The following is a 27,581-nucleotide window of genomic DNA, read 5'->3' on the forward strand; positions in this document are numbered from 1 at the left end:
ATACATATATATATATGTATATATATATATGATGTCAGAAATCTGAGCCCTTCACATGTTAGACCCTTGTTGTGACAGATAATCTAGAGGGAAATCGACTGTGGGGAGAAAATGCCAACCTGAACAGCGAGAGAGACAAACTACGGAGCGAGATGGAAGGCCTCAATCACACGCTGACCCTAAAGACAAACCAGTTAGAGAACGAGAAAGACCTTTTGATGGCCACAAACAACAACCTCACCAAAGAGAGAGATGAATTACAAAAACTGAATGGTGAGTGAAAATAACAATAATGGTTTTAATCAAAGGGATAGTTTGATATTTTGTAAATTACATCTAAGCTTGTTCTTGTCGAGAATTTAGCCTGCTGTAAATAGCTGAAGCCTTTAGCTTAGCTTAGCACAATGACTGGAAACAGGAGGCTATATATAAGGGACCGAAGCAGTTATCATGTATTGAAAACAGATCAGATGAACTAATCCACAGACCAAATGCACACATAGTGTGTCCAAAGGTTGAATTAACACAAGGGTGGAGATCTTTCCACATGCTACCATAACCTCTGTGTTATTGCCGCAACAAAAGCGTATCTTTCAGACAGTTCCAGTGCAAGAATCAGAAATCTGACTGAAGAGAGAGAAGATTTAAAGAGGAAGCTGAGCATTTGCGGTGAGTCTGAAGATGAACCTGAATAAACCTTCAAGACATGGAAAGAATAAACAAATACAGGAACATCAAAAAAAGGTTTTATATAACTACTTTGCTTTGACCGAAATGTGAACATTTATTTGTATGTTTTTGTTATCCTCAACAGATAATTTCTTCCAACCAGGATGGGAGTTTTTTTCCCACAGTTTCTATTCCATTTCTTCTGATCGGATGTCCTGGCACGAGAGCAGAGCTGACTGTCTGCAAAGAGGAGCAGACCTGATGATCATCAACAGCAAAGAAGAGCAGGTGTGTAAAGTGAAATCTGCCTGTCAGAGACGCAAGAGAAAAAGTGTGACATCATATCAATGGTCACCGAGATGGAAGGTGGCTGAAATTGGTTACATTTAAGTAAAGTTTAGTAATGTTTTTCTTTTACTGTGAACAAGGAATTTGCAAAACAATACAAACGGAACATGTGGATTGGACTGACTGACGAAGAGACCGAGGGGACATGGAAATGGGTTGACGGGACTGCACTCAACACAAGGTTGAAACATTACTTTTTTTCCCCTTGTTTAAATCAATCATTAATAATGTAGTATTGCTATATTGGAGCAATATTACTGAATAAAATGGTAGCCACCTTCATGAACCCTTCAGACAGAAGTGGTAGCACTCCACCAAGTGAGGAAGAAATCCTGCACCATCTTTGATTTGTTTTAGTATGTTGTTGAAATGTATTTGTGACTGAATGTTTCTTCATGGGCTGCAGCATTTGGCCTTTTTTGGGTTTCTTTGGTTGTGCTTTATATTAAAAATGTATTATGTGTTGTTTGGTTTCAGCTACTGGAACACTGGGGAGCCCAACGACTATAGAAGCGCAGAAGACTGTGCAGAAATATGGTTATTTGACAAAGAATACCGCTGGAATGATGCGCAATGTAGTTGGAAAAACTTCTGGGTCTGTGAAAAGGTGGTGGTGCAAGACACAGCCATTGTGTGAATGTTTTACAAGCATAAATAATTATAAGAATTATACAACCTCTGTTCGACATTTTACATTCATCTTAATTTTCTTTTCCCACTCACATTATTAGTCGTTCTACACAAAATACATCATACTGTTTTGTTATAAATTATTTTAAAGGTCTTGGAAGGATGTAGCCTATCCTAGTATGCAAACAAATATACTGTATGTATATGAAAGTATTTGTTGTCCAGGTTTTTTTTTTTTTTAAACATGTCGCCTGTGTGTTTTGATGAATTAATTTCTTTCCCTCTTTAAATGGAACTCTCTTCACCTTAAGTGCTCAAAGAAAACAATAAGTGACATTGTGAGTACTTTTTTGTTCCTGTTGTGATGTTACTAAAAAAATAGAATATAGTTCTCATAACTGTGAAAGTTCTCTGAACCCTCGCAGCTATGAATCCTCTATCAAATAAATGACTACTAGTTAGAATGAGTTCACTGAAAGAAAGTAACGACAGGTAGGGTCAACAGATCACCACCGCAGGCCACAAAGCCACAGCTCATCATCCCCACCATGTAATAATACATTTGGTTTTAGACATTTATTTACATTTCATGTGTCTACCATTTTATTCATATATGTCACTGCTTTTGAGAACCTAAGACCTTCGGTAAAACAATGTCTAGCACCAAAACAGTTCGACCACGTAGAGGTATGTTTTCACAAGAGATATGAAGAATTTCCAAAAACAAGATTACATTTTTCAGCTTTAAGGCCATATTATCTCCTTACACTTGTGCCTTAGGATACTGGTGCCTCATTATATAGAGAGCTGTGATTGTTCTGCAATTTTTTATGTTAAACACATGGGCATCTATCATATGCAAGTGCCTTTAAAAGGTGAATTTAAGAAATTATGTAAAATCTAGAAAATGACCCCCGATTCCACAGTGTGGATGTCATTGTAAACCTTGACAAGAGCAGTTTCAGTACTGTGGTGCTGACGAAAACCGGACTGAAAGACATCAAAACAGGTTTTTTTCGGCCAAGACGTTGTTTAGCTGTTGAAAAAACACTTTTTCCATTATTTTTCTTAAAAATGGGAGGTTCAATATTGGCCTATAATTTTTCATTATTCCGGGGTCTAAACTAGCCTTCTACACAATAAAAACTCAAATGGTAAGAGATTTAGGTGGCTAATAATGCCTTTATTATTTTAGTTAATAATACACATACATGGGGCATAATCCTACATAGATTTCTGTCGGACAGAAAACCTTGGGCAGGGTAATATATTGATGCTTTTCTGGTTGGCTTCCATGGCAGTGGATAAAATATGTAATGCCTTTTTCTCAAGCAAGTTTCAACATATCACAGAAAGAAAAGCATATGTGTAAATATTAACAAGTAATAATCAGAAAAATGTATCATGGTTGTGTGTTTCCAAAGCATGCTGTAAAAAAACAGTCTGCTGTAAATACTGTAAGGTACATAATTGGCATTTGAAGGCAACTGGCTCCCTTTTGACTGTCTAAATATAACATGAATTCCCATTTTTAATCCATACAATTGTGGTTGATTGCACATAAAAAAGGAAAACTAACACTGTGGAGATGTGGTAGAAATTCATACTGGACTGATGACCATAACGGTGGATGTAATGTGATCAGCAGGTATGTTAATCCTGGTGGCGTTGGACAATTTCATAAAACCTCTTAACCCGTGAAAGTATGGAGATGTAGGCCGTTTCTCAATCAGCGTTCTTCTCTGTACTTGTGTTCTCTGTACTTGTGTTCTCTGTACTTGTGTTCTCCTGGACTCATGAAACGTCATCAGTCCAAGTACTGTTCCAATTCAAAAGTCTGCTTCTCGCCAAGCACGGTGAAAATGCCCGGATGTGACTTGATCCGCCCATTTTACCGGGGATGCATCAGAGCAGACTTGAGCGTACTTGAGAGAGCCAATATCCCAGAATGCATTTCGGACCAGCAAACGGGGGACAATGACGGATGAGAAAACTCACAACTGAAAGTTGACGTTCTATGAATACTACCGTTGTTGAGTCACAAAATGTAATTTTAGGATGTTTTCAGGCGAGAAGTTATTTGTTCAAGCATCAAATCTGTGGTCGGTTTGTCAAGAATCAGCTTAATTAAAAAGATACGCCGACGGTTTGAGGTCCTGCTGCGGGACCGTGAGCCCCGCAGCACCGGGCCGTCAGCGCTCTGCTGCCCGCCGAGAGCAGCCTGATCTCGGCTGGACTTTTTGAAATGATCCGCTGGAATGGTTGAGGAATTACTAGACGGCATGTAAAAAAACTAAACACTTCACACTCTTCTGCTGAGGCATCATTCAGGGCTATCTTGGAGAGATTAGAGTGAAAGTTTTATTTTGAGAAGTCTATCTGTCAAAGGGATTTTCTGTCACTGTGGTATTCAGATTTCTCTTTCTGTGGCCATGCTTTTCCATGTAGATGTAGATTTGGGGATTACATCTATTATGTATTCTCCGGGATTAACTTGTCAAAAAGTACAACTCAGAAATCACAAAAGGCTCAGTTGTGTGTGTGCACAGTAGCAGGAAGATGATTTCTCCTGCGTATCCGTCTGTCTGGCCTCTTTTTCTCTCTACGTGCACCCCCCGCCGGGACGAAAGACTTTTCTTTTGCCAGTTATCTGACACTGCACTGACTCGGGAACAAACCCAGACAGAGGGTGAAACTCAAAATAAAAGACGAGGGAAAACTCCAGTGAATAACTGCAATGATCCGGCTGAGCGTATGATACAGTATGGGATGAGTGAGCGGGTCTAATACGACACTATATCATAATTACCCCCCAGTGTAGATTATGATTGCATCAAATCATGGCAAAGGCGGATTTTGTGTGAATGTGTGTTTATCACGTGCGTGTTTTTTATCCATATGTGTGTGTCACTGTGTGTACACACATTTATTACATAACAGATCTGCATGCATATGGGTCAGAGGCACTTGATCGGCATAATGATGGTGACAGCATGAAAACATGAAGAGGATTTAAACTAGAGGAGGGGTACTGGGCCAGAGGGAGAGCCATGGAGGGAGGTGATAGTGTTATTGCGTGGTCCTCGCTGAGCTGTGTGTGTGATTGTGCGAGAGTTCGGAGATTTGTCAGCGCTGATTGTGCCCCGGCTGTAATCTGCGTTGGTCAGATAAGATTCAACAACGTGTTAAACGATGATGTTGAGGTGATAAAATGATAAGATCACAGTCTCAAGCGTGGAAAATTAAGTAAAAACATATTCATTTAAAGTTTATTAATTATGTTTGCCAATAAATCAATGACTGTGCACCAGGAATATTGTACAGGAGGAATAAGGCTGTCTTGGAGCCATATATTATCATGTCATATCATTTATTTGTATGATCTAAAGACATTCCTTTGCCATATGATGTATTCATATTTGAAATAATGCTTTTTGGGGGGAATTATTTCTATTAATCTGATGAGGATCAGCTGGTATAAGAGGAAGGGGCGGGACCGAATCTCTGGTTTTATTTTCTTTATGTAGAACGGGACATCAGTCTTTGACCTCACGCTAGAACTCAAGTTAGACCAATGATTTTGTTAAATTCGATAAAAGTGAAAATAAATCGCCGAAATGATGGAAATGGAATCAAGTGATGTCCTTTTATCAACCCACCAGACTTCTCTAGCTGTTCTATTTTTTGCTATTGGCAACTACGTCATTATATCCACAATACTGATGATTATTCATCAAAAGTCGAATTATAGAAATATTTTTGTAAAAGCTACAGTAGTCAATAATAATCAAGGTCAAAAGTAAATCGATCAAAATAAATCGTTATATTTAATTTTCTCCGCATCACCCATCTATACTTTGGATGAGTGCTTCCATCTTTTATGCACATAAAGCTTACTTGTTGTGTACATTCTCACACCGTGCTTCATCAACTCACCGGTGATGACCAGAGTGTGTGTGACTCCCGCCTCGTTGAGCATGCGCTGGATGTGGTTGTTGTAGAGCGTGAGCGCCTGTCCTTTGCCGCTCTGCGGGTTCACCAGCAGCATCATCCGGCTCGGACGAGACAGCGCGCTCATCAACACCCCTGCAGAGGACAGAGGAGGCAAGGTCACTTCTCCACAACACAAAGACAGATTTGTACATCAAGGATATAATATGACACTGGAGCCTGGAGAGTTTTAATTTGCTTGTTTTTCAGAAGTCTAGGAGTGAGAGCAGCAGACTCAGGACTCTCAAACAGCCTCCTGTTCCGCTTTGGAAACCTTAATCTCAAATTTATTTATTCCCAATCCTAGTTTGAGTTGTACTTTTTTATTAATATATTAACATACAAAGACACACAACTAATAGTTAATTATTTGTCCTCCCATCTTGCTGCACTGCTGTGAAAGCCACACTTTATGTATTTTTCATGCACATGCGCTCTTTTATAAACCCTGATGTTCTTACAAGGATAGGAAATCAAGTTTCTCCAGGAAAACTCTGACTACGTTGACCTGATTATTTTTTCTTCTCTTATTTAAATGACAGAAACAAGCGTTTAAGGTCAGAAGCACAAGAGCAAAAAGGAACATATCTACAGCGACAACGAGCAGGAGGATCACATGTGAATCTGTGTCCTGGGATGTTGGGAGATCCTTCTCCACGCTGCCTGGAGACAGGTCCTGTTATCACACACACACACACACACACACACACACACACACACACACACACACACACACACACACACACACACACACACACACACACACACACACACACACACACACACACACACACGCACGCACCCTTATCTCTCCTGACAGACCTTGGCGAGGCTCCTGCAAAAGAGAAGTTGGACGTGCACAACGATTGTTGGAGCTGAAATGCTGAATAAAGAGTATAAACTGTCCATCTGTAGGTTCTGCCCATTTACAATGTGTTACCTCATTTGAATTATACATTTCTGGGTATTTGGTCTCCAACAACCTTTTGATCCGTTCACGAAAACCGTGTTTTTATATATTTAGTGTATTTTTTTACGTAAGATACCCACATAGACCCATTTTTGGTATATTAGGATGCAGCTCAGCACTGCATGTCAAGTTCCAATCAGAAATAAAGAATTAATTAATTAATTTAAATAAACTTTGTGTGTATAAGGCCTTAGATGGAATTATATAACAGACGTTAATGTCGACTGTTATAATCTACAATATATCTTTTTTGGACCGTCTGTATATCCTATTTACTGTTGCCATCATATTTGTGGATACATGCATAAACAAAGGTCAGTTACGACTGTTTGTGTGTCCAACACACTGACGTACACAAACTTATCCCACGCTGCTTTCATACGGACGACTAAGCGTTTTTGTTTTTCTAAGTAGCAGCCTCTTTGGTGACTTTTTAACTGCAGCGTTGATGCAAATTAGTGTTGAAAATATCTTGGACATCTACCAGTAGTCAGGGGGTTACACTGATCCTACACACACAGATCCCCAATCTTTTTAAGAATACAATCTTGGCGCAGCATGTTGCTGAAGAAGGGAGGAACTGGAAGAAGCTGGTTTTGGGCCTTTTCTTTCTTTCTGAGGAATTCATTAAATACTGCAAGGAACAGTCTGTACCTTGCTAAGCATATTCGTTTATCCAAGACGAGATGGGGAGAACGACACAGAGACATAGCTATGATGGAGGTCGGGGTTGATAAAACTGTTCATGGTAATGATGGATTTCCTCTACCTCCCTTCAAATTCCTTAAAATATGTTTCCGTAACGTCTCAGCTGGGAGAGAAGTCAAATAAGAGCACGGGAAACCCTGCCGCTGTGGGACGACTTTACAGTTAGGTACACAGAGTCCTTTATGTTGTAGAAACGGCACGCTTTGCTATGTCGCGCCTTGCCAACACACACACACACACACACACACACACACACACACACACACACACACACACACACACACACACACACACCATCCAAACGAGTCTGACGGCTGATAAGTGAGGAACGATGGGTGGGAACAACTGAATTGCAGAATGAGCCCATCTAACTGGTTCCAAACCTAATTGGTAGGTTTGGTTTCAATGGTTTGGAATCACAGTGTTTCCACTGGAATGTCGTGAAACAGGTCCCAAATATGTTCACAGGTTACCACGCCTTCACCTTCTCACGTTCCCGTCTGATGAGTTCAGCTCGGGTCCAACTCCAGCGACATGTCTCCCAAAAAGGAAGGCAGGTAGGTAGATGCTATGTATACTTTTCTAACTGCAAACAACCACTTCACATGTGACACTTTCTCTGTCGGATGAATGTTTCTATGGAGTCATCTCAAAAATCATAACGACTGCCCTCCTGAGGGATCCACAGCGGTGCCCTCATGAATCAGCTGGCACTGAGGGCCCTGACCTTGCCGTCTGTGTGGCCCGACACCCACATGGAGCTTGTTGGCTAAATCTAACCCCCACGCCACTTCCTGTGTGCCACCCCTCCCCTTCTCAAAACATTCAAGAGGACACTATCTATTCATCTGGGTTTCCTCTTCTGTCATTAGCCCGGCTGCAACTTCATCGTGGCTTGGAGCCAGTGTGTGTCATGCATTTAATAAGGCCCACTCAAATCAACAGAAATGTCTTTTACCCAATCTATTATCAAACTGTATCCACCATGCTGGGTTATTGTGCAGTAGATGTGTATGGAGGTGCTTATAGGTGGTTCATAAGCACTGGTTCAGAATATAATGTGTCTCTTTGTTTGTATATTCCTATACAAACAAAGAGACACACCCGGGTGTAGTTCTGGCAAATGCTGCTGAGAAACATATCTGGTCAAAGCCACATCATGTTTGTCCAATCTTGTGTTCTGTTTCTGGATAGTGACGTTATGCATTTGTTAACTGGACCAGAAGTTATGACAAAGAGCTTTGATGGGCATAAATACCTCCACAAAACAGTTGGAGAAAAAAGTGAATTCCTGTCCCGGATGAAGTGGTGAAGTGGGAGGCTCTCTTTTGCAGCCAGACTGAATCGTCATCCACACAAACAGCAGCCGAGACGAAAAAGATGAAAGATAACACTGCAGCGACAAATATCTGCTCTGCATCTCCACTACATTCCCTTCATCTGTGATTACAGACGTCTCATCTGCTCTTTTCAGACCGAGAGCATGGGAACTGTCCCAGATCTTAATGGAATAATCACTACGGAGGTATTTGCCACAGGAAATGACAGCCGAAATGAAAGGGAAAAACCCAGGAGCCAGAAAAAACACATTTTCCGGCGAGGTTCCCTATAATAGCTATCTGGGTGCGTATAGAGTCTGAGAATAGACAACTTTCTTAGCTTCGTCTGACAACTCATTCAGGGTACACACAGATGAAGGTTTAACTTGAAAACTCAAATGTACCATCTTTCACTTTTCCTGGCGATCGCAAATGTGTCCATTTTTATCCATTGACGTTTGGACATTTTACATGAAATGAGGGTCAAATGCAAACATGACTCAGCAGGTTGCGTCCTGGTTTTGTGCTGTAAATCACATGGCCATCGCGCTGACTCATTGTGATGACCTGTGCATGTGCGCGAGCCGGTCGTGCTGGCGTCTCACTCAACTTCCTCCAGATCCGCTCCCCATCAGCAGCAAAGCATGACGAAGCATCAACCGTCTGCGATAGTTGCGAAAGTAGCAATCTTGATTAAAAAGAGTGGCTTTCATCACACTTAGCTGAGCCCACCAAACGCCACTTAGCCGGCATAAATTTGCAACTCGGATGGGACCGGTCCCACTCTGTCCCGATTTAGTGTCATTGGAGAATTAAGAGGACAGATGAGACATCAGGACTCAAAAGTGCATTTCATTTGGAGGACAAGACGATGATCTTTTTCCGTGTTCACCTCAAATCGCCCTGACCATAACAACAAAAAAGCGTTTTCTGACAGCTACAATATCCCAATGAATGAAATGAACGACAGAAGTATCAAAAAACTGCTGGCAACATGGCAGCAAAGCTCCCATCACCGACGGTTTACCCCTCAATAAAGTCCAATACCAACGCTAGTACAATGAATTCAACCAATTCAAAAAGGAGCTACACGTGCTTATGTCTGACTTCACTGGATCTAAACTTGTTTACCCAAGGCAGCTTGAAAAAATGAAAAAAGTAGCACAGCCAAAGTCATCTAGACCATTTGAATGGAGTGACTACACGTATTCACTCTTGGAATAATGCATGAGCATGAGTTGAGTTAGTGGGAGGTGTTCCTGCTCCAGCCTTAGAACGTCGTCTCCTGCTTCACGTGAGCATGAAGGCCAACCAATAACACGAGGACGTGGACATTAGATTGAAAACAAAGAGGAAAATATTCAGGTTTTAACTGTTTTTTCCCCAAAAAAATGTGTGTTTCAGTTGTGAATTTGTGATGAATTGATATTAAAAGTGAGAAGTTAAAAACAGGTTTGCGTCACACTTCTGTGTCTGGTGATTTGGGCTTTAAGCCTTTTAAAAACACCCATTAGGAGGGAATCCAGTTTCCACATCAAAGGATTAATGGATTAACATGTGTTTGACCTACTACTGTATTTACACCCTCCATGCCCCCTGTAATTTGACAGATATGTCCAATCTTACTAAATGTTAGCTTTTGTCCCAGGCCAGCTGAGGGCTTTCTCCTATTCATGTACAGTATATGGTAGTCTGTATCTCACGGAGTCTGATGTATCTGGAGCACAAAAACAACACATTTAGGCGCCAATCGATGACTATAGTCAACTCAAACTGACAACACACAACTTAAACTGTTGAGAGATGATTTTATGTTGTGTCTGTGCCATCTTTTAGCTCTGAGCAGCTGAATCCAGCCAGCTGAATTTCGGAAAAACATCCTTCTTTGCAGATATGAGATTGTCATCCAATCTGTTGAGCCTTTAAAAAGAGCTTCATACTGCAGTTAACTACATACCAGCTGTAACCTCAGGATGGCAATTTAGAGATACAACACAAAGTCGGGGACGTATCCGTCATGATTAGAGGTTCAGTTCTGCTGTGAGTCCTCTCAGATATCATCCACAGTGACATACTTTATTTGGAGCCTCGAGGTTCGGATCCCGACTGGACTGCAGGTCATGTGGACCGGACCAGTTTAGCTACATGTGGTGTCAGAATGTGAGCTGTTTTGTTTGTTTTGGCCATTTTTTACAGCACAAACAAAAACAGATTAAAAGTCTAAGGCAGCAAAATTACTTTTATTTTGTATTTTATTTAGTCAGTGTATTTTTATGCTATTTTCATATGTGGACATTTTTAATTAAACGGTTTGAGTATTCCTGCTTTTTGTTTAAAGATATATTAATAACCATGATATGTATATCTACTCAAGTACTGTACTTAAGTAGAATGTTGAGGTACTATAGTATTTACATTTTATGCTACTTTGTACTGAGCCGAATATTGCATTGTACATGGTGAAGACGGAAACAATCAAAGCAATAATAAACAAGGCAGAGAGATGACATTATAACAGTACTAAACAAAACTAAAATATACATAACCAGCATCACAGGTTAAAATCAGATTTAAATAGGTGAGTTTTAAGTGCAGTTTTGAAAATGGCGAGTGATGGAGAATGTCTGCGGTGCTGGGGAAGAGTTCCAGAGGGAGGGCTTTATATGTGATGAGGAGAATATTTAACTGTGTAATATACACATACAAGTACATGTTACTGATAATGAATTATACTTTTGAATACAGGACTTTTCTCCTGAAGCAAAGACGCCTTGTGCACCTATAGCCGGCCTCGCTGCAGCAACATGGAGGTGCAGTGAGGAGGTGCCTCTTCGTCCACGGTGCCGTCTCTAAATCAAAGAGTGGAAGCTGCACACAGCAGATTTTTGCCGAGCCAGAACCACAAAGGGTGTGGAAGGAGGAGGTGGTGGCAGCGGTTAGCTCGCTATAGGTCTAAATTAGGAAAGGCAGAGAGTTTATGACATTGAGGTTTTTATTAAAATCATCCTGCACCGTCCGTCAACCACGTCTTTATACAGCATTGTTACGCTAAAGAGATGGAGGTGACGTGAGAGAGAGAGACAGGTCGGCAATGCAGAGAGAGTATGCAACCCCCGTCTGTCTCCTTATTATGAGTATTTTAGGCTGCAGGGTCGGATTAGGGAGAGGAGGTCAGGCTGCTGCATGAAAACAAACTTTCCAAAAGTAACTTGGTTACATTCCCACTTAATGTAATGTTTAATTTAAGTTTTCTTTTCATTGTAAATACCTGGGGCTTAAATACGTAACTATTGTCAGCTCAGTTGGCGCTACGTTCAACTGTATGTTCACTTTCTGCAACTATTAGCCGGTTTTGAATAAAAACCCAAGACATGAGAGCATAACATGACATTACTGCAGACTAAAAAGAAAAACAGCTAAATGCATATAACACGTGCAGTGTGCCAGCATATGGAGGAAATGGACTTCCCACCATTAAAAAAAACACGACCACATGTTCGTTTACCAGGCAAAGGCAGACTTTCTCTGAGGTAAACCAGCTGCTCTGTATAGGCTGAATGGTCAATTAGTGGTTGTTGTCGGCGTATCATGAAATGACTCCAGAGGCTGATTCTGAGAATAGCAAACTGGGTGAGCACCGACGGCTCTTTACGCTTAGCGGTATAGTTTGAGATGTAAATATTCTGCGACAGGAACAAAGTTTCATGGGGTTTTACGATGGAGTGCATTATGCCAAAAGTTCACCGGCATATACTCCATTTAGATTTGCTTGTGGTAAGAGAGATAGAGGGCCGGACGCTGTCATTAAAAGACCCAGAGCTGCAGGGAGACAGCTCTGGGATGCTGAATCAGAGATCTCAACAGCGCGTCAAGCTCTATCGCAGCATATATCCAATGAGGAGGAGTCCTCAGGGAGGACACACACACACACACACACACACACACACACACACACACACACACACACACACACACACAGACTTTGTTTTTCATTTACTAGAAGCAATGAAATATGTGGTTTGTGTTGTAAGAAAATCAGGAAGTTACATCACTCTTGTCCATTCAAGACCGATTAATCACGAGGGTGTGAGCCTTGATGGGATCAGTGTTTGCATCACAACGTCTGTGAAAATAATGTTACAACTAAAGTGGTTCACGGTGACTTAAAGATCAGGAACTTGTCACTGACCGACAGAAGCTGAGAACTTCTGCAGTACGATGAGTTAGACAGTAACCATCAAAAGCCTGAGCATGTTTTTTGGATGTTTTTCTGTCAATAATTTTGGCTGCAAATAACGCTTACTTTAATTATCGATCTGTTGATTATCTTCTTGATAAATCTATAAAAATGCCTGTTACAATTTCCTAGAGACCAAAGTAACATCTCGATTTGTCTGACCGAGGGTCCAAAATCCGAATTTAATTAGTTTTTGAAGCTGAGGCCGAGTCCACTTGTGTAACAATGCATGTAGAACCGCATCACTGTAAAGCACAATCGTGTTATTAACATTATTTTTTACAAAGCTTCTGAACCGGAAGCCTTTCTTGAAAAGCTACAACGGTGACGGAGCGGAGGGCGTTTAACGTGACCGCAGCGTTTCAGAGAAATTCTAAATATAGAAAGGTTAATTAGAGTTTATGTCCTGCTGCACACGACATCACCGAGTCATCGCTTAAGAGAAAGAAAAGGCAGCAAACGTTCGCGTTTGAGAAGCTGGGAGCACCGTTGAAATGTTGAACAACAGAGCGACATGTCTCCCCACTTCTTCGTGGTGTGTTTGTCCCCGACATGATCGCTGGGTCTGTGAGGACCCTGGCAGGACAGACATTAGTGGGAGGGTCCTTTACCTCCACCTTCCCAAACCCGTTTTTGTTAAACGTTGGTGTGCTTCAAATGACTTTATTGTTGAAGAGTGACGGGTTGCGCAACTGTTAACTGTTAACCGTTAATGTATTGGAAAAAGTACTCTGAAATAGATCTGATATCAAACTATCTAATGTGAAACGACTCTGCCTTCTCCTTTTTTGACTGCTTTAAAACAAACAAACCCTCTCTGGATCTCACAGATGACCTCAAGACCTAGAAAAGGATTCCCATGATTAGATAATTTAGCATAACCCTCTTTGTTTTGCTTGCGTGTATGACATTGTGCGTAACAGAGCATACGAACCATCGTCCCAGCTTCAACTCTGTCTCGGCCAGAGGTAATGTATTAGTAATAGAATTGACTGACGGAGAGAGGCCTGGATTTTTCTGCTAAAAGGAGCGGCGGCGGCTCCCCCGAGACGGTTGAATAAGGTGCTTCTGACGCTCCATCACTGCCGTTTCCATGGTTTCACGTGTATGCCAACCTTCTTCAGATATAATGTTAACACATGGTCTTTGCGATGATAAAGTTTCCCGACAAAATTATCAGTATTTCTCCCTAAACTTAATCTCACAATCTCGCTTACAGCCAGCTATAGAATCTTTTCTTTCTTTATAATTTAAATACATACTATATTATATTAACAATGCCACTGAGTTTATTAACATATCAGACAGCCGACCATTTACACAACATTTACATTTTACTGTGTTTGACCCAGATGCAGCTTCTTAAAAACTAGAAACGGTTGGACCACAGTGTCGGTGAGTCTGTGTCTGCTGGGGGACAGTGCTGTGTAATTTTACCTGATGCATTCTGGGTAAACCACACAGGTAAACAGTGGCTCAGGTGCTCGAGCCAGATGACAACCCAGAGTGATTGATTTAATCGGTACTAGTAATGGCCCGCTGCCATGGCCTGACTAATTATGATAATGCTGTCCACAGCTGAATTTAATCCATTTATTGACAACGTGGGATCAATACTGTTTGGGAGATACTTGGCAAAGCATCTGAACTGTCAGCTGTGTTTGTCAGAGCAGGCAGGACATTTATGAGGATCTTGAGTCAGTGCACCGATAAGTGCCAACAAAGACCGAGCCGACAGCCGGCTGGCCGCAGTATATTCTGCTGTGAGGAAATAGCTTGTCTGTAAAGCTGTAATTATAGAAAGGCAAAAGAAAACAAACAAGTAATTACTATATTCACATTGATTAATCAGTTGGCTCAGAATACAAGTTGACAAAGGTGCACGCCAAAGAGTCGGCCTTTATGGTGGAACAGTATCTACCTGACAGAGGTAAAGGGATCTGGGGAAAACAGATGCTTTCTGAATAATTCTGCGAGGACGCCGGAAGTCAAGCCAACGACATTTGAACCGATATCGATGACACGGTCCGGCCAGCAGCTCATTTAGACTAATGGTCTGGAAGCAGAGCTCCTGAACATGATTTAGTGCGGTTCACGAGGCCGTCGGCGTAATGAGTAACTCACTGCAGACGGCTTCTCAGACCTGAAACCTGTCGTCACATTCCAGAGATAACAAAGACCCCTTCAGCCTGAATGAGGTTTGAAATGAATGCGATACTGATCCCAGAACTGCTCATACATGTGACATGTGTGCAGGTAGCAGTAGGAGGTTCACATGCAGCCCACAATGTGGCTCATCACATCCGGTCCTGTTTGACTTAATCACTTCCGGACAGCCAACCCTTATTAAAATATGTACCTCATAGGGTTTTTAGTTGCAGTTCATGATTCTTTTCGGCATTCATTAATCTGCCAGTTAATCAAATAATGGTGATCAATTGTTGTCCAACCAATCAGCTCAATACTGTTAAATACTTTAAGACAAAGTAGCATGTTGTTTTGTTTTTTAAGTTATTAAACAATTGACACAGATTAATCTCCTGTTCATTGACTAATTGAGTGTCCGTTAAATCCCTCCTACAAACAGTCATAGCTTAGCAACATGACAATGCACGGCCGGTCTGAAATTCTTCTCTACACGCCAATAATGGTTTTAAATGCACATCGGCATGGACTATAGCGCAGCCGGGGATCGAACCTCCAATCCTCTGATTGGAGGACGACCCTGCTTTACCAGTGAGCCACAGTTGTTTTTTAAATATGGTGGCTAACGGTGCACGTCTTCACACCGTCTCTTCGACAGCAGAGAGCTCACAGGGTTGTTCACGTGAAAAGTGACTGAAGAAAACTTGAAAGAGGAGTTAACTTAGCTCGCTTTCTCCCATTTGCACAGCGTGAATGAATCATGGCTCAAAGTGGGTTTAAAAGTGTAATGGTCAGTTTCCGAACTGACCATTACGTTTACTTACGATGTCACAAAAAGCGAGTTGGGAGAAGGAGCGTGCGAAGCTGCCATCCAACGAGCAGTTGTGATGAATTATACTGCTGCTTTTACATTTGACAAACCTACCGTTTAGTCTTTCTCCTCAAGGCCTCTGAGTAAATATTACATATTGTTCAACGATGCAAGTCAGCTGGAAACATTAATAAGTCAAGTCGAGTTTTCAAACTACAGCAACAGCCGATCAAACTAGCTAGCGACAGTTGATCGAACTAGCTAGCGACAGTTGATCGAACTAGCTAGCGACAGTCGATCAAACTAGCTAGCGACAGTTGATCGAACTAGCTAGCGACAGTCGATCAAACTAGCTAGCGACAGTCGATCAAACTAGCTAGCGACAGTCGATTAAACTAGCTAGCGACAGTCGATCAAACTAGCTAGCGACAGTCGATTAAAAAATTTCAGCTGACGAAATAGTGGAAATGACAATCCTGCTTTTGTTGACTTCTACTAGAAATGAAGGAGCCGCTGTTACAGTTAATGTTGTAAATTACAATGAGTTCAGATTATTTATTTTTTACTGTCTTCCACAGTAACAAAGCTTAGTGAGCGGTCAGTTGTTTCAGCGCTAGTTTCCAATGCTCCCCTTTGCACCCTTGTTAGGAATAAACTAAGTTCTGGAGAACATGAAATACAATGACGTCTGTAAAAATTGCTCCAGATCCAGCAGGTGTTTCAACGTCTGGATAAACTGGATGGAGGCAGAGGTGTATTTCATTACTACGGAGCCATTTGTGTTTGATTCTCTGTCCCAAGGTAGAACAATTGCTCGGTGAACGTCTCAGTGGACTGATGATGCGTTTCAAAGTAAATAACAGTGTCTTTTCAGCTGCTAGGAGTCTGATCTTTCCTCTTCTGACAGGCACGGCAGAATCACGGCATATTTTGTCTCGTTAAAAATACATTCGTGCAATTGGGGGAATGCTATCTGGGTCACAGAGTGCCAGCGATATCATTGCTGGGTGGAGGAAAAAGTTTGTGTGAAGCAACGAAAAAAATAAGCTAGGACAGCTCGGTGAGGTGGACAAATAATGAGACGACTTATCTTTAGAAATCTCCAATTAGAGAATGTTTCCCAGCGGAATAATTATACCTCGTGGCATTATATGAACTCAATAGCATATTACGCACTCACGTTTCTCAGGTGTCTTTTATGTTAAAATGGTTTGTTTGCAGTCTGGGGTTACCGTGATGTAACTCGCCCCAACACACCAGTCCTGTTGTTTTATTCACGTAGGTTAAAGGTGATGAGACCCTGGGACAGATAAGAGATAATCCAGGAAGTACATCCTATAACTCAGCAGCCATAATGCCATGCTCTTCTTTTATATCAAAAGGTGTGGTTTGAATTAGTTTACTGAAATGTGACCAGTTGCTTTATTTATTCACTTAAGGAATAGGAGGTATGGCCTTCAGGCAGAGCTGAGGAAGTGACAAGAAACCACATGTAGCAAATAAGCAAATAATCCTGTTTGCTCTCTAAATAGCTGTTGGGCAAACTGATGAGAGGAAATGCCTTAAAAATGTAAGTCTGCATGTCACAATTTGTAAGTGACATTGTTATTGACAAGTTTTTTTTATTTAAACAAGTTACAGGAGAAACTGATAAAACACAACGGTTGGTAGTTGGTCCCAAAAAAACAAATCAGTGCGGTTAACACTGCCTTTAAAAACAATGGCTGTACTAATGAAGGAGAACCATGGGACGTCGCCTCGCTAAAGGTCACAGAGGTCATTCCTCTAAGGTGCTAATGAAACAGAGCTGATGAGATTAATCTATGAATCCCTCAGCAGAGGCTATTTTGGCGATTGTTTGATTTTTTTTTTTCAAGCAAAGTGCAGAGTATTCTTATCGGCTCCAGCTTTTCATCGGAGAGGATGTGAGGCTTTCCTTCTTTAGCAGATGAATCAATAAATAAAATCATCATGGCTCATCATTTTTTAATGGTACATGATTGAGTTGGTAGCAAAGTCAGACTAAACATCTGTTCAGCCTGCCATGATGAAATTACTGGTATCTATCACCATGTTATATATATATATATATATATATATATATATATATATATATATATATATATATATATATATATATATATATATATATAGTGCTTTTATGAAGGTTTCATAATCAAGTTACTACTTATCTCAATCAAAACAACAGGTTGAGCTAATATTTCCTCACTTCATGAGCACACATGTACTCCATCAATCTATTCTATGAAACAGCCTCGCACCCTTCACCTTCGCACCCATCACCTTCATCACACACAGTGAACCTCCTCGCACTAAACTTCCCCCTTGTTACCCTCGCAAGCACTCACCGTTCCTCCTGAGGGACTGCTGGCGCGCGGCGCGCTCTCGGACAGCGCGCGCCCACTTCTCCGCCTCCTCCAGGTTGGCGCGCGGGTCCCCGAGCGCCGCGAGCCGAAAGCTGTGCTCCGCTCTCTGCCGCGACACCCCGGAGCTGAGCCAGCGCCGCCTGAGCGGGTAGAAGTGCGCCGCAAAGTACGCAGCCGGGTCCGCGTGGTCATCCTCCCGGTAAGCCCGGCAGCCGACGCAGTCCTTCAGGCTGAGCACCACCTTGCTGCGCCCGACAGGTGCCGGAGTCAGCCTCTGGACGACGAGGTCCCTCTCGGTCAGGCTCACGGCGTACCGGACCTTTCGGTTGCCCGTGAGCGTGAACTCCCCGTACAGCGACACCGGGGTGGAGCTGTTGTTGTGGTCCGGCTCGGCTCTCCTCTGGTCCATCCTGCGCGGACTGGGGGGTAAAGCTGCGGCGCTCGGTCACATCGCTGCCCGCCTGGATGGTGCGAGCGAGTGGAGACTATTCAACTGCGACTGACAGCCTGCTGCTCGGACCGGTGTCAAGAGACACGGACACGGACACACCACATCCGGTTACCTTTCAAAATAAGACACATACTTTGTTCCACACCAATGGGTTTTGCTCCCACATAAGTACATAAAAAAAGACTGTGGAGAAAGCTTTGGAACAACATTTACAATGTAGGAAATAAATAACAATTTAAATAATAAATACATTAAGATGTGTGATATCTTGCTGCATGTAGCCCTGATACCAAAGCAACCCTTTTTTATGTTTTAGCTTTCCTCCCACTTTCTATGCAATATGTACATCTAATGACAGATATTGTAATTAGGGGGTGTATGTTCCCAAAGAAAGTTTAAATTAAGTTTGAACAAACCAGTTGATGCTCAGTACGTCTACGAGCTGGCCCCAGAGAGGTGGCCCCCTTTGCCTGGTCGCAGCGTGGCCATGGGGTGTGTAGTTTCCATTCATAATTCTAATCAGCCTGTGATGTTGGGGACATTAGGTGAGTCAGTGGGTGATAATTAACAAGGTGATAGAAAAGTAATTTGTAGCTATAGTTTTAGTCTGAATACTGTAGGTTCAGGTTGTAGCCACACACCTTCAACAGGACTTGGACATATTTATTTTATTGGTATTACAAGAGAGCAGGATTTTTATTGTAAAAGTACATTTCTAACCAGTCAGTTAAAGAAATCAATGTAATCCACATATTGTTATACTCCATCAATGGACAAATCCACACTTTTATTGTTAAGGTCATAACTGCCCGTTTTCTCTCCGTTGTTGTGGGTGTCTCGTGCTGACTTGACTCTTCTCTTCTCGGCTGCAATTGATATTGTAACTTTGTTGTACGGTTGTTCTGCTGCTAAAAAGAGTTCATATGCTGCCTTCTAGTGGTACAATGAGGGAAATTCAAGGTTACAAATCTGAATGAAGCCAATATAATTCAGCTTTTATTATTTACACCGATGCTATTGCTACTATGACATGTCTTCTGTGAAAAAGGCCTATTGATATTGATAGAAGTTTAACTATAACATTTTGAAAGTAAACATACTTACTGTACCAACTTATATATAAGTTGGTACAGTGAGATTGAAGAGAAAATCTATTTCAGAAATTAATAAAACAAGCGCCTCTACAAGTAATTTATCTGTCTTTCGATAATGGATTTTGTCCCGCGTGATTGTTAAACATTAATGCAAAATGTTAGCAACAAATGTCTTCAGATGATTAGAAACGGAGAGCGTAGCCGTGTGTATTTAATTAGGTTTCCCACATGCATACAAATGCACTTCAATTAGTGATAACTGAAGCCAAACTGAAGTTTTGATGAGCCAAAAAAAAAAAAAAAAAACAGTAATTAAAAATTAGCATTTCATTGTTTGGTGTCATTAAACACATCAGTGAAAGTCTGTACACACACTTCCAGAGATGGATGACTGCAAATGGAGAAAATGGCATGATTCATTTGTCAAATGGTCATTTACAGAGATTCATGTATCTAATTATGGTTGTAATACTTTTCATGTCTATTATTCATTATAAACATATCGTATAATCTTCATATAGTACTGTATAATTATAGGTATAATCATTTGTTACTGTGTTACCGCAAAGAGTCACATCATATGAATGAATGAATATAAAGTATATATTCATTCATTCATTCATTCATACACATGGGCACACATGAACATCTCCCCATACCTTCTTCTGAATATTCAGTTCATTTTATATAGTCCAAAATCACAAATTAAAATATGCAATCTGTACACATAACATCCCTGTCCCGGGGCCTCACATCAGATCAGGAAAAACTCCCCAAATAAAACATAGTAAAAGCCCTTTCACAGGGAAAACAGGGAAAAAAAAACAAAAAAAAAAACACAAACTTCGATATGAACGTAAGAGCCGCATGAAACCAGGCAAAGAGCCACTAATACAGTTTGAAGCGGGCAAAGCAATGACTTTAATTTAATGCTGCAGAATATGGCTCGTTTATACAGAAATAATATACAATTTACTTACCTTGACATATGAGGCACTGAAAAGAATCTGTTTTAAGTGTGTACACAATATATATACGACTTATGTAAATGCAGAGATATACGGCTAAAGACCGGCAACAACGCCGAACAATCATTTGACTACTATAAACTATGTGAGACATCTTACAAATGTGAGAGTAGCTGTGCTCTCCATGTTTCAGTCCCCACACACACACACACACACACACACACACACACACACACACACACACACACACACACACACACACACACACACACACACACACACACACACACACACACACCTTGAGACCAAAGTGCTACATTATGATGATGTGATTTAGTCAGAGCGGCTAAGACACTGACAGCAGAGTCAGAACAGAACAGGTTAGATGTTGATGATGGAGTAATGAAGGTAAAATGTGAAGCACAGGTGGTGCTCTGACTGGGTGGTAACTGAAGAGAGGTCCACTGAAGGCTGCTTAATGAGAATAAACTGACGGTGTCTTTATTTTTCAATTGTCATTATTTATTGCCTCGTGCTCACTCTTGTAGGAATGTTTGGTTCTAAAATGACAAAAATACGAGTAAATACATGATGTATACAACTATGCTGCAAATTAACCATGAACATTAAATATCAGAGGAAATAAACGGCATTAAATACATCTGTATCAATAACCTAGTTAATTAACAAAGACACAGGTAAATTTAACTAAATGTATAGTTTACATACACGTATACTGCCATCTGCTGGTAGAAAGGTAAACCCTTTACTCTGGTCTCATACAGGCTCTGTGTTCACTCAAGAAACAGCACAATAAGATGGACAAATAAATATGATGCTAACAACTCTACACACAAATTACTTTGATTAAACGACATTACAAACTGTGTTGCATTAAACAATGCACCGGTTAATTGAAAAGTTGATTCTTGCTGTGTACATATATACATGCATATTAAACTTCCTGTAGTCACTACTGTTGCTAACATATCCAGGTTTATTCATTTATATTGATTAATTAATGTTCTTCCAACGTTACACTGCTATGTGTTTGCATCCTAGAAGACTGTAAATAAGAAGATCTATCACTGGCTTTTATTTTGACATGGAAAGAAGGATTTGCAAAAAACAAAATAGGCTCATATTTCGAGTTTGGTTCTCTTTTTTTCGTTTTTGGATTCAGACGTCAAAAACGGAAAAACTGAAGTGCTTTTCCGTTTCAAACAGAAAAGGAAGAAACCATGGAATTTCCGTATTTTCAAATGAACCATAAAACAAAACGAACAAAACATACACAGACCTTTGGTGTCCCCATGTACGCAGGACACAGGCACCACCTCTAGGCCCTGTTGGTTGCAGAAGATGAGGTTGGACGAGGGACACCACACTGCCAGAGTCTACCAGTGCTTCTGCATCTCTCCCATCTACTTTGACCGGTATCATATGGGCTGGCGAAGTTTCCTGCACCCAGCAAGAGGTGAGCAAGTGGCAGGGTCTTGCATCAGTTCATCCTTCCCTGGGCAGTCCCAGGATATGTGGCCTGGCTCTCCACATTGGAAGCAGCGTCTTAGATCACTTGTTGAGGATGGTCGCCTTCGCCTTGGACCCTCCAGTTCATGGGTCCTCTGAACCCTTGGTACCTCCTCCCTAGATTTCCGGCTCAGTTCAGGGCCCGCTCGCGTTGGTTTCAGTAGTTTGGCTGTAACCCTCTGGCTCCCCACCATGCTGACCAGGTCATCTATATTGGCTGGATTCTGCTGACTGGTCATTTTTCTTGGCCTCAAACTGTAGCCGTATCTAGCCAAGATTTCCTTCTTCAAGACTGTGTATCCCTTGGACTGGTCTGGAGGGAGGTTGAGGTATGCCTGCTGGGCCCGACCAGATCTGCCCAGGAATCGTCGGACCAGCCCTCCCTCTTAGCCGTGCACTCAAAGGCTGTCAAGAAGGCCTCTATATCTTCACTGTCATTTTGGGAATAAAACGACTTTGGCTGCATGGGTCTCCTCCCTTCGTGCTGGAGGGGTTGTCGCCATACACAGACCTGCAAACTCACGAGTGAAAAAGGTGACACCAGCGCGGGGGGGAGGGAGGAGTGACGAGCGAGTCAGTGCCCAACAGCATCACTCGTCGAGAAGCTGGCAAACTATGATCATTATGGGTTTTATTTCTTCTTTTGGCAATACCCAAGTGTACTAATATATATATACATACATATATATATACATACATATATATATATGTATATATATACATACACACACACACATATATATATATATACACACACACACACACACACACACACACACACACACACACACACACACACACACACACACACACACACACACACGTTCAAAAGTTTGGGGTCACCCAAACAAATTTTCAGTTTCTTCGCAATTTCCTGCATGGAATATTCTTCATTTCTAAGAACAAGAACAGACCTGCGAGTTTCACATGAAAGTTCTCTTTTTCTGGCCATTTTGAGAGTTTAATGGAACCTACACATGTGATGCTCCAGATACTCAACTAGCTCAAAGGAAGGCCATTTTATAGCTTCTCACCAGCATAACTGTTTAAGCTGTGCTAACATAATTGCACAAGGGTTTTCTAATCATCCATTAGTCTTCTATGCGATGAGCAAACACAATGTCCCATTAGAACACTGTGATAGTTGCTGGAAATGGGCCTCTATACACCTATGTAGATATTTCATTAAAAACCAGACGTTTCCACCTAGAATAGTCATTTACCACAATAACAATGTATAGTGTATTTCTGATTAATTTAATGTTATCTTCATTGAAGTCAAGTGCTTTTCTTTGAAAAAGGACATTTCTAAGTGACGCCAAACTTTTGAACGGTAGCGCGTGTGTGTATATATATATATATATATATATATATATAATGTATTTTGTAGACTTAATACTTACAATATGCAATACTGCTGTACTATACTGAATATTGTTTCGCTACTACTACATTTCACTTAATAATATTACACATATGCCATAATATGTATAATGTACCAGCCTTTTTATTTAACCATATGATGTCATACTGTTATACCACTTTACTTTGAGGAGACGTCAGTTAGTCTAGAACACTGAATAATGTTTCCACCAGGTAAACCTGAACATGCACACCTCTCTCCAGTGTGACAGTGATTAAAACCACCTAACAGACAGATAGATAGATAGATAGATAGATACACACATACATACTAATTAACTGGAGGATATACTTTCTACACGTAGATCTTAACCCTTAAATATGAACAGGAGCCCGGCCACCCTACGGAGGAAACTCATTTCGGCCACTTGTTTTTTAATTAAAATACAAGTTGGATAAAATCTCCATTTATCCTCTCCTTATATGTAGTCAGGTGTCGGTAGGTAGAGCTAACAGTGCCGCTGACTCGCCGCTCTCCTGTCTGACGTCACACGCTGCCACGGACTCGCCGCTGCCAGTAATCTCACTCGCTGTCTCTCCAACAACGTTAGCTAACGTGTTAGCTAGCTGACTAGCTTGCCATTAAAAAACTGGTGGGAGGGAAATGAAGCCGCTGTAGACATCTTAACGTTGATTGGCCAAGACTCGACAAGTCAAAGACCTTCTATTTGCGAAGAGCACAACTTCATTTTTTTTTTCGTGTCTCACTCTGATCTCAGAAACGCTGGGCGAGTTGACCTCCCCAAAAAAACAAAAACTTTTCGGATCTACACAATTCACGTGGATGACATATTTTCATTTCAAAACGGCGAATTTCGCCGAAAGGTGACACGTTTGCAGGTATGCATACACCCTTGGACCTCTGCATGAACAAGGGCGTTCTGCTGTCGTTGCTCTTCAATCATGGCCCGGTGTTGGGTCTGCTGTTCAGCCGAAATGCACACCAATTCTTGTACTAGGTCCTCCATTGCTTGACTGCTACGTCCTTGCTTGACCTGCTACGTCCCGCAGTCTCCACCAGTGTAACAGGACGGTATGGATGACACAGAAGTTAGGGCAGCGCAGCAGTCACTGGCAGAATCAGTTCGGCAGGTTTCAAAGGGTTTTAATTAAACAAACACAAAAAAACTAAAAATGTAGCTCAGTCCAGAGCTCTATCAATTCACTATACTAACTACACTATATCAGCCGGGGCTCTAGCCGAGTTACCGGCTTGGTCTCCGTTGTGAAGCGGCAAAGCCTCTCTTCTCCTCTTGTTGCATCTCTCCCCTGCTCCATTCCCCTCCTTGCCTTTTGTCCACCTCCCTGATGAAGAGATCAGGATCAGGTGAGTCTCTCCCCACACCTGATCTCAATGCTCTCCTGACAATGAGTGGGTGGAGTCTTCTGGCTGGAATGTAGATGCCAGACACTACGCTTCCCCTCAGGCCCTTACACCATCCATGTTTCTATTATATAAGTATTATATAATTTAGTCAGCTCCAATAGTTTTTGTTAAATATCTTCCAACAAACTATTCAATAATATTTGATGAACTCATGATCACCACCTACAAAGACCATGAAAGGAAACCCTACCACAGAGACAAGAGCCACCAAACACAAGGGAACAAGGGCTAACCTGGTCCAGACTGAGGGCCCCTCCTGAAAAGCGTTGAGCCCGGAGGTTCTTCGCAATGGAGCCTGGTGGATCTCATCTATGGTGTGCGGCCAAACCACTCAATCAGGATCTGGGGGGAGGAGTTAGGCGAAGTGGAACCAGTGAGAAAATGCAGATGCCATCACAATATCAGTCTAAATCAATCAACTCGTGAAGTTAACTTTTCATCGTTTGAGTGCAACTCTAATGCCGTGTTCACACCGGACGCGACACATTTATTTTTGCGTTGATATGCGCACCATATAACCTAAATAAATCTAATAAATGAAAGTATTCCTACATTTTGTGTTACACCCATTAAATATAAATATCTTAATTTTTGTAAATTATTTATTTAAATGTATCAAACAATATTTAAATGTTTACCTCTAAAAGGGGCTGGAATCGTTTTTTGAGTGTAAGATAAGCGGTTCGGATAATGGAATGGAATGATGATGTTGTTGTGTATTAAATTATGTGGCTATATATAAAACAACCCAACAGCATACTGGTTATAGAAAAAAATTAGCTCCAGTAAGTAAATTTTGCTGACAATATTTATTTGATATACAGTATGTCAACATATTGTATATCGTTGTCAAGAGGGTTTATATACGAGTATACATATTGTATGCATGCTATAATCACATTTAGGAGAAAAACAATCCTGATTATCAAAATAAATTGACTTGCTTCAGTTGCAATTATAATTGTTGTCATTTATTTTTAAGTACTCCTACTAATCATGAATTTATGTACATGTACATTCTGAATTAAAATGTGGATTTCTTAAAAGGTGGCATATACTATGACTACTAGGAAGATGGTATGTAGCACCACCCTGATTATGTTGTATAGTACAGTGATTCTAATGATAATATACAATAATATAGTCAAAGTATGTTTTTCACTGCAAGATGCAATTATTAAGATCATGTCTAGGCAGTTTGTCTTTAGTTACTGTGCTAGTAAAATCAGTTACAGACTCTGCCCACCAGAAAATAAATGAATTTGAATGTAAATCAGCTTCAAGTGTCACACTTTCTGCTCAACTCCAGAATGATGCAGTACTTTGGTCAAAGCCCAGGGGGCGCTGTTGGATTGAGAAAGAGGCAGCTGATGGTCAGCGTGCCACAGTGGGTTTGAAAGCCTATCTCAATAGAGAACTAAACTGTACGAATGAAAATATGTTGTATTGTATTTGTGCAGAGCAGAGGTGGAAAGTAACACAACACAATTCATCTAAAGTATGTTTCAAGGCTCTTTACTGTGTTACCTCTGTTTTGTGAGACACCATTCTTTAACTGCAGTCAATATTACACTTTTTACAACATTTGATACTTTACATATATTATACACATGGATATTATAAAGTGCAGCATAGTATAAATATAAATAAATATGTTTAATTGAAAAAGAGATATATCACCTCATGAAATCAAAGTGTCATTTATGGTTTATTTACACATACGCGACTGTAAAGAGGAGCTGAAGTCAACCCCCATCCCTCTGCTGCCACACAGGCAGTCTCACACCACGCGAAGCAAGACAAATATAGAAAAAGCATTGAAGATGAATATTGTGGTTCTAGATCATCAGTAAGAAACCACCAGATCCTGTTAAAGTGTAAAAGTCTATCCTTGAGCAACTCTTTCAAGATGTAGGGTATGAATCAATCAGCCACCGTTTGACTGTCGGGACCCCTTCTCCTTCCACTTCTGAACAATACATGTTGTATCAGTATTTAAGCCGTTATTGGGTCTTTACTTTGCATTATGTATTACTATAGAAATCCTGCTCTAAGTAAAGGATTTGATTCCTTTTCCAGAACTGTTGCAACTGCAGCCATAACTTCATATTTTGTCATCAGCACCACTACAACATCCATTACTGGCAACGTACTTCGTCTTCATCACTGCATCGGTGATGTGCCTGACGAGTGTATTGCCTTGAGAAAATACAATTAAGAAGTCGTCTGACTTCTCTTTGGTCAAATCAAAGTCATTCTTGCGTTCTTGTTCTGCCTGCAGGCACCGATCCACAGAGAGAAAGGAGCGGCAGAAAGTAGGAGGAGGAGGAAGGCATGTATGCAGATGGGATGTATTAGTGGTCCCAGTAAACACCTGGAGCCAGAGGGGGAACAAGATGATCTTATTCACATGCAAGTCTCGTGCCACACTGCTGCTAAAACGCATCGCTTTTCATCCCCTTCGCAGCAGAAGATAGGTAGGCATCACCTTAATTGCTACGTTGTCTTTGAATGC

At 41.1% G+C, this 27,581-nt stretch overlaps 1 protein-coding gene across 1 annotated transcript; it reads right to left on the reverse strand.

Moving 5' to 3' along the window:
- Positions 1-807: 807 nt before the first annotated feature.
- Positions 808-18,623, reverse strand: LOC306737496 (sphingosine kinase 2-like; the record flags this gene model as incomplete). Its single annotated transcript, XM_079219229.1, has 3 exons — positions 808-977; positions 5,584-5,733; positions 18,197-18,623. The coding sequence occupies 3 exons, from the start codon at positions 18,621-18,623 to the stop codon at positions 808-810; spliced, it is 747 nt and encodes a 248-aa protein (XP_079075355.1).
- Between the last annotated feature and the right edge of the window lie 8,958 nt (positions 18,624-27,581).

Source organism: Taurulus bubalis (assembly GCF_910589615.1).
Source record: "Taurulus bubalis genome assembly, chromosome: 6".
Lineage (NCBI taxonomy): Eukaryota > Metazoa > Chordata > Actinopteri > Perciformes > Cottidae > Taurulus > Taurulus bubalis.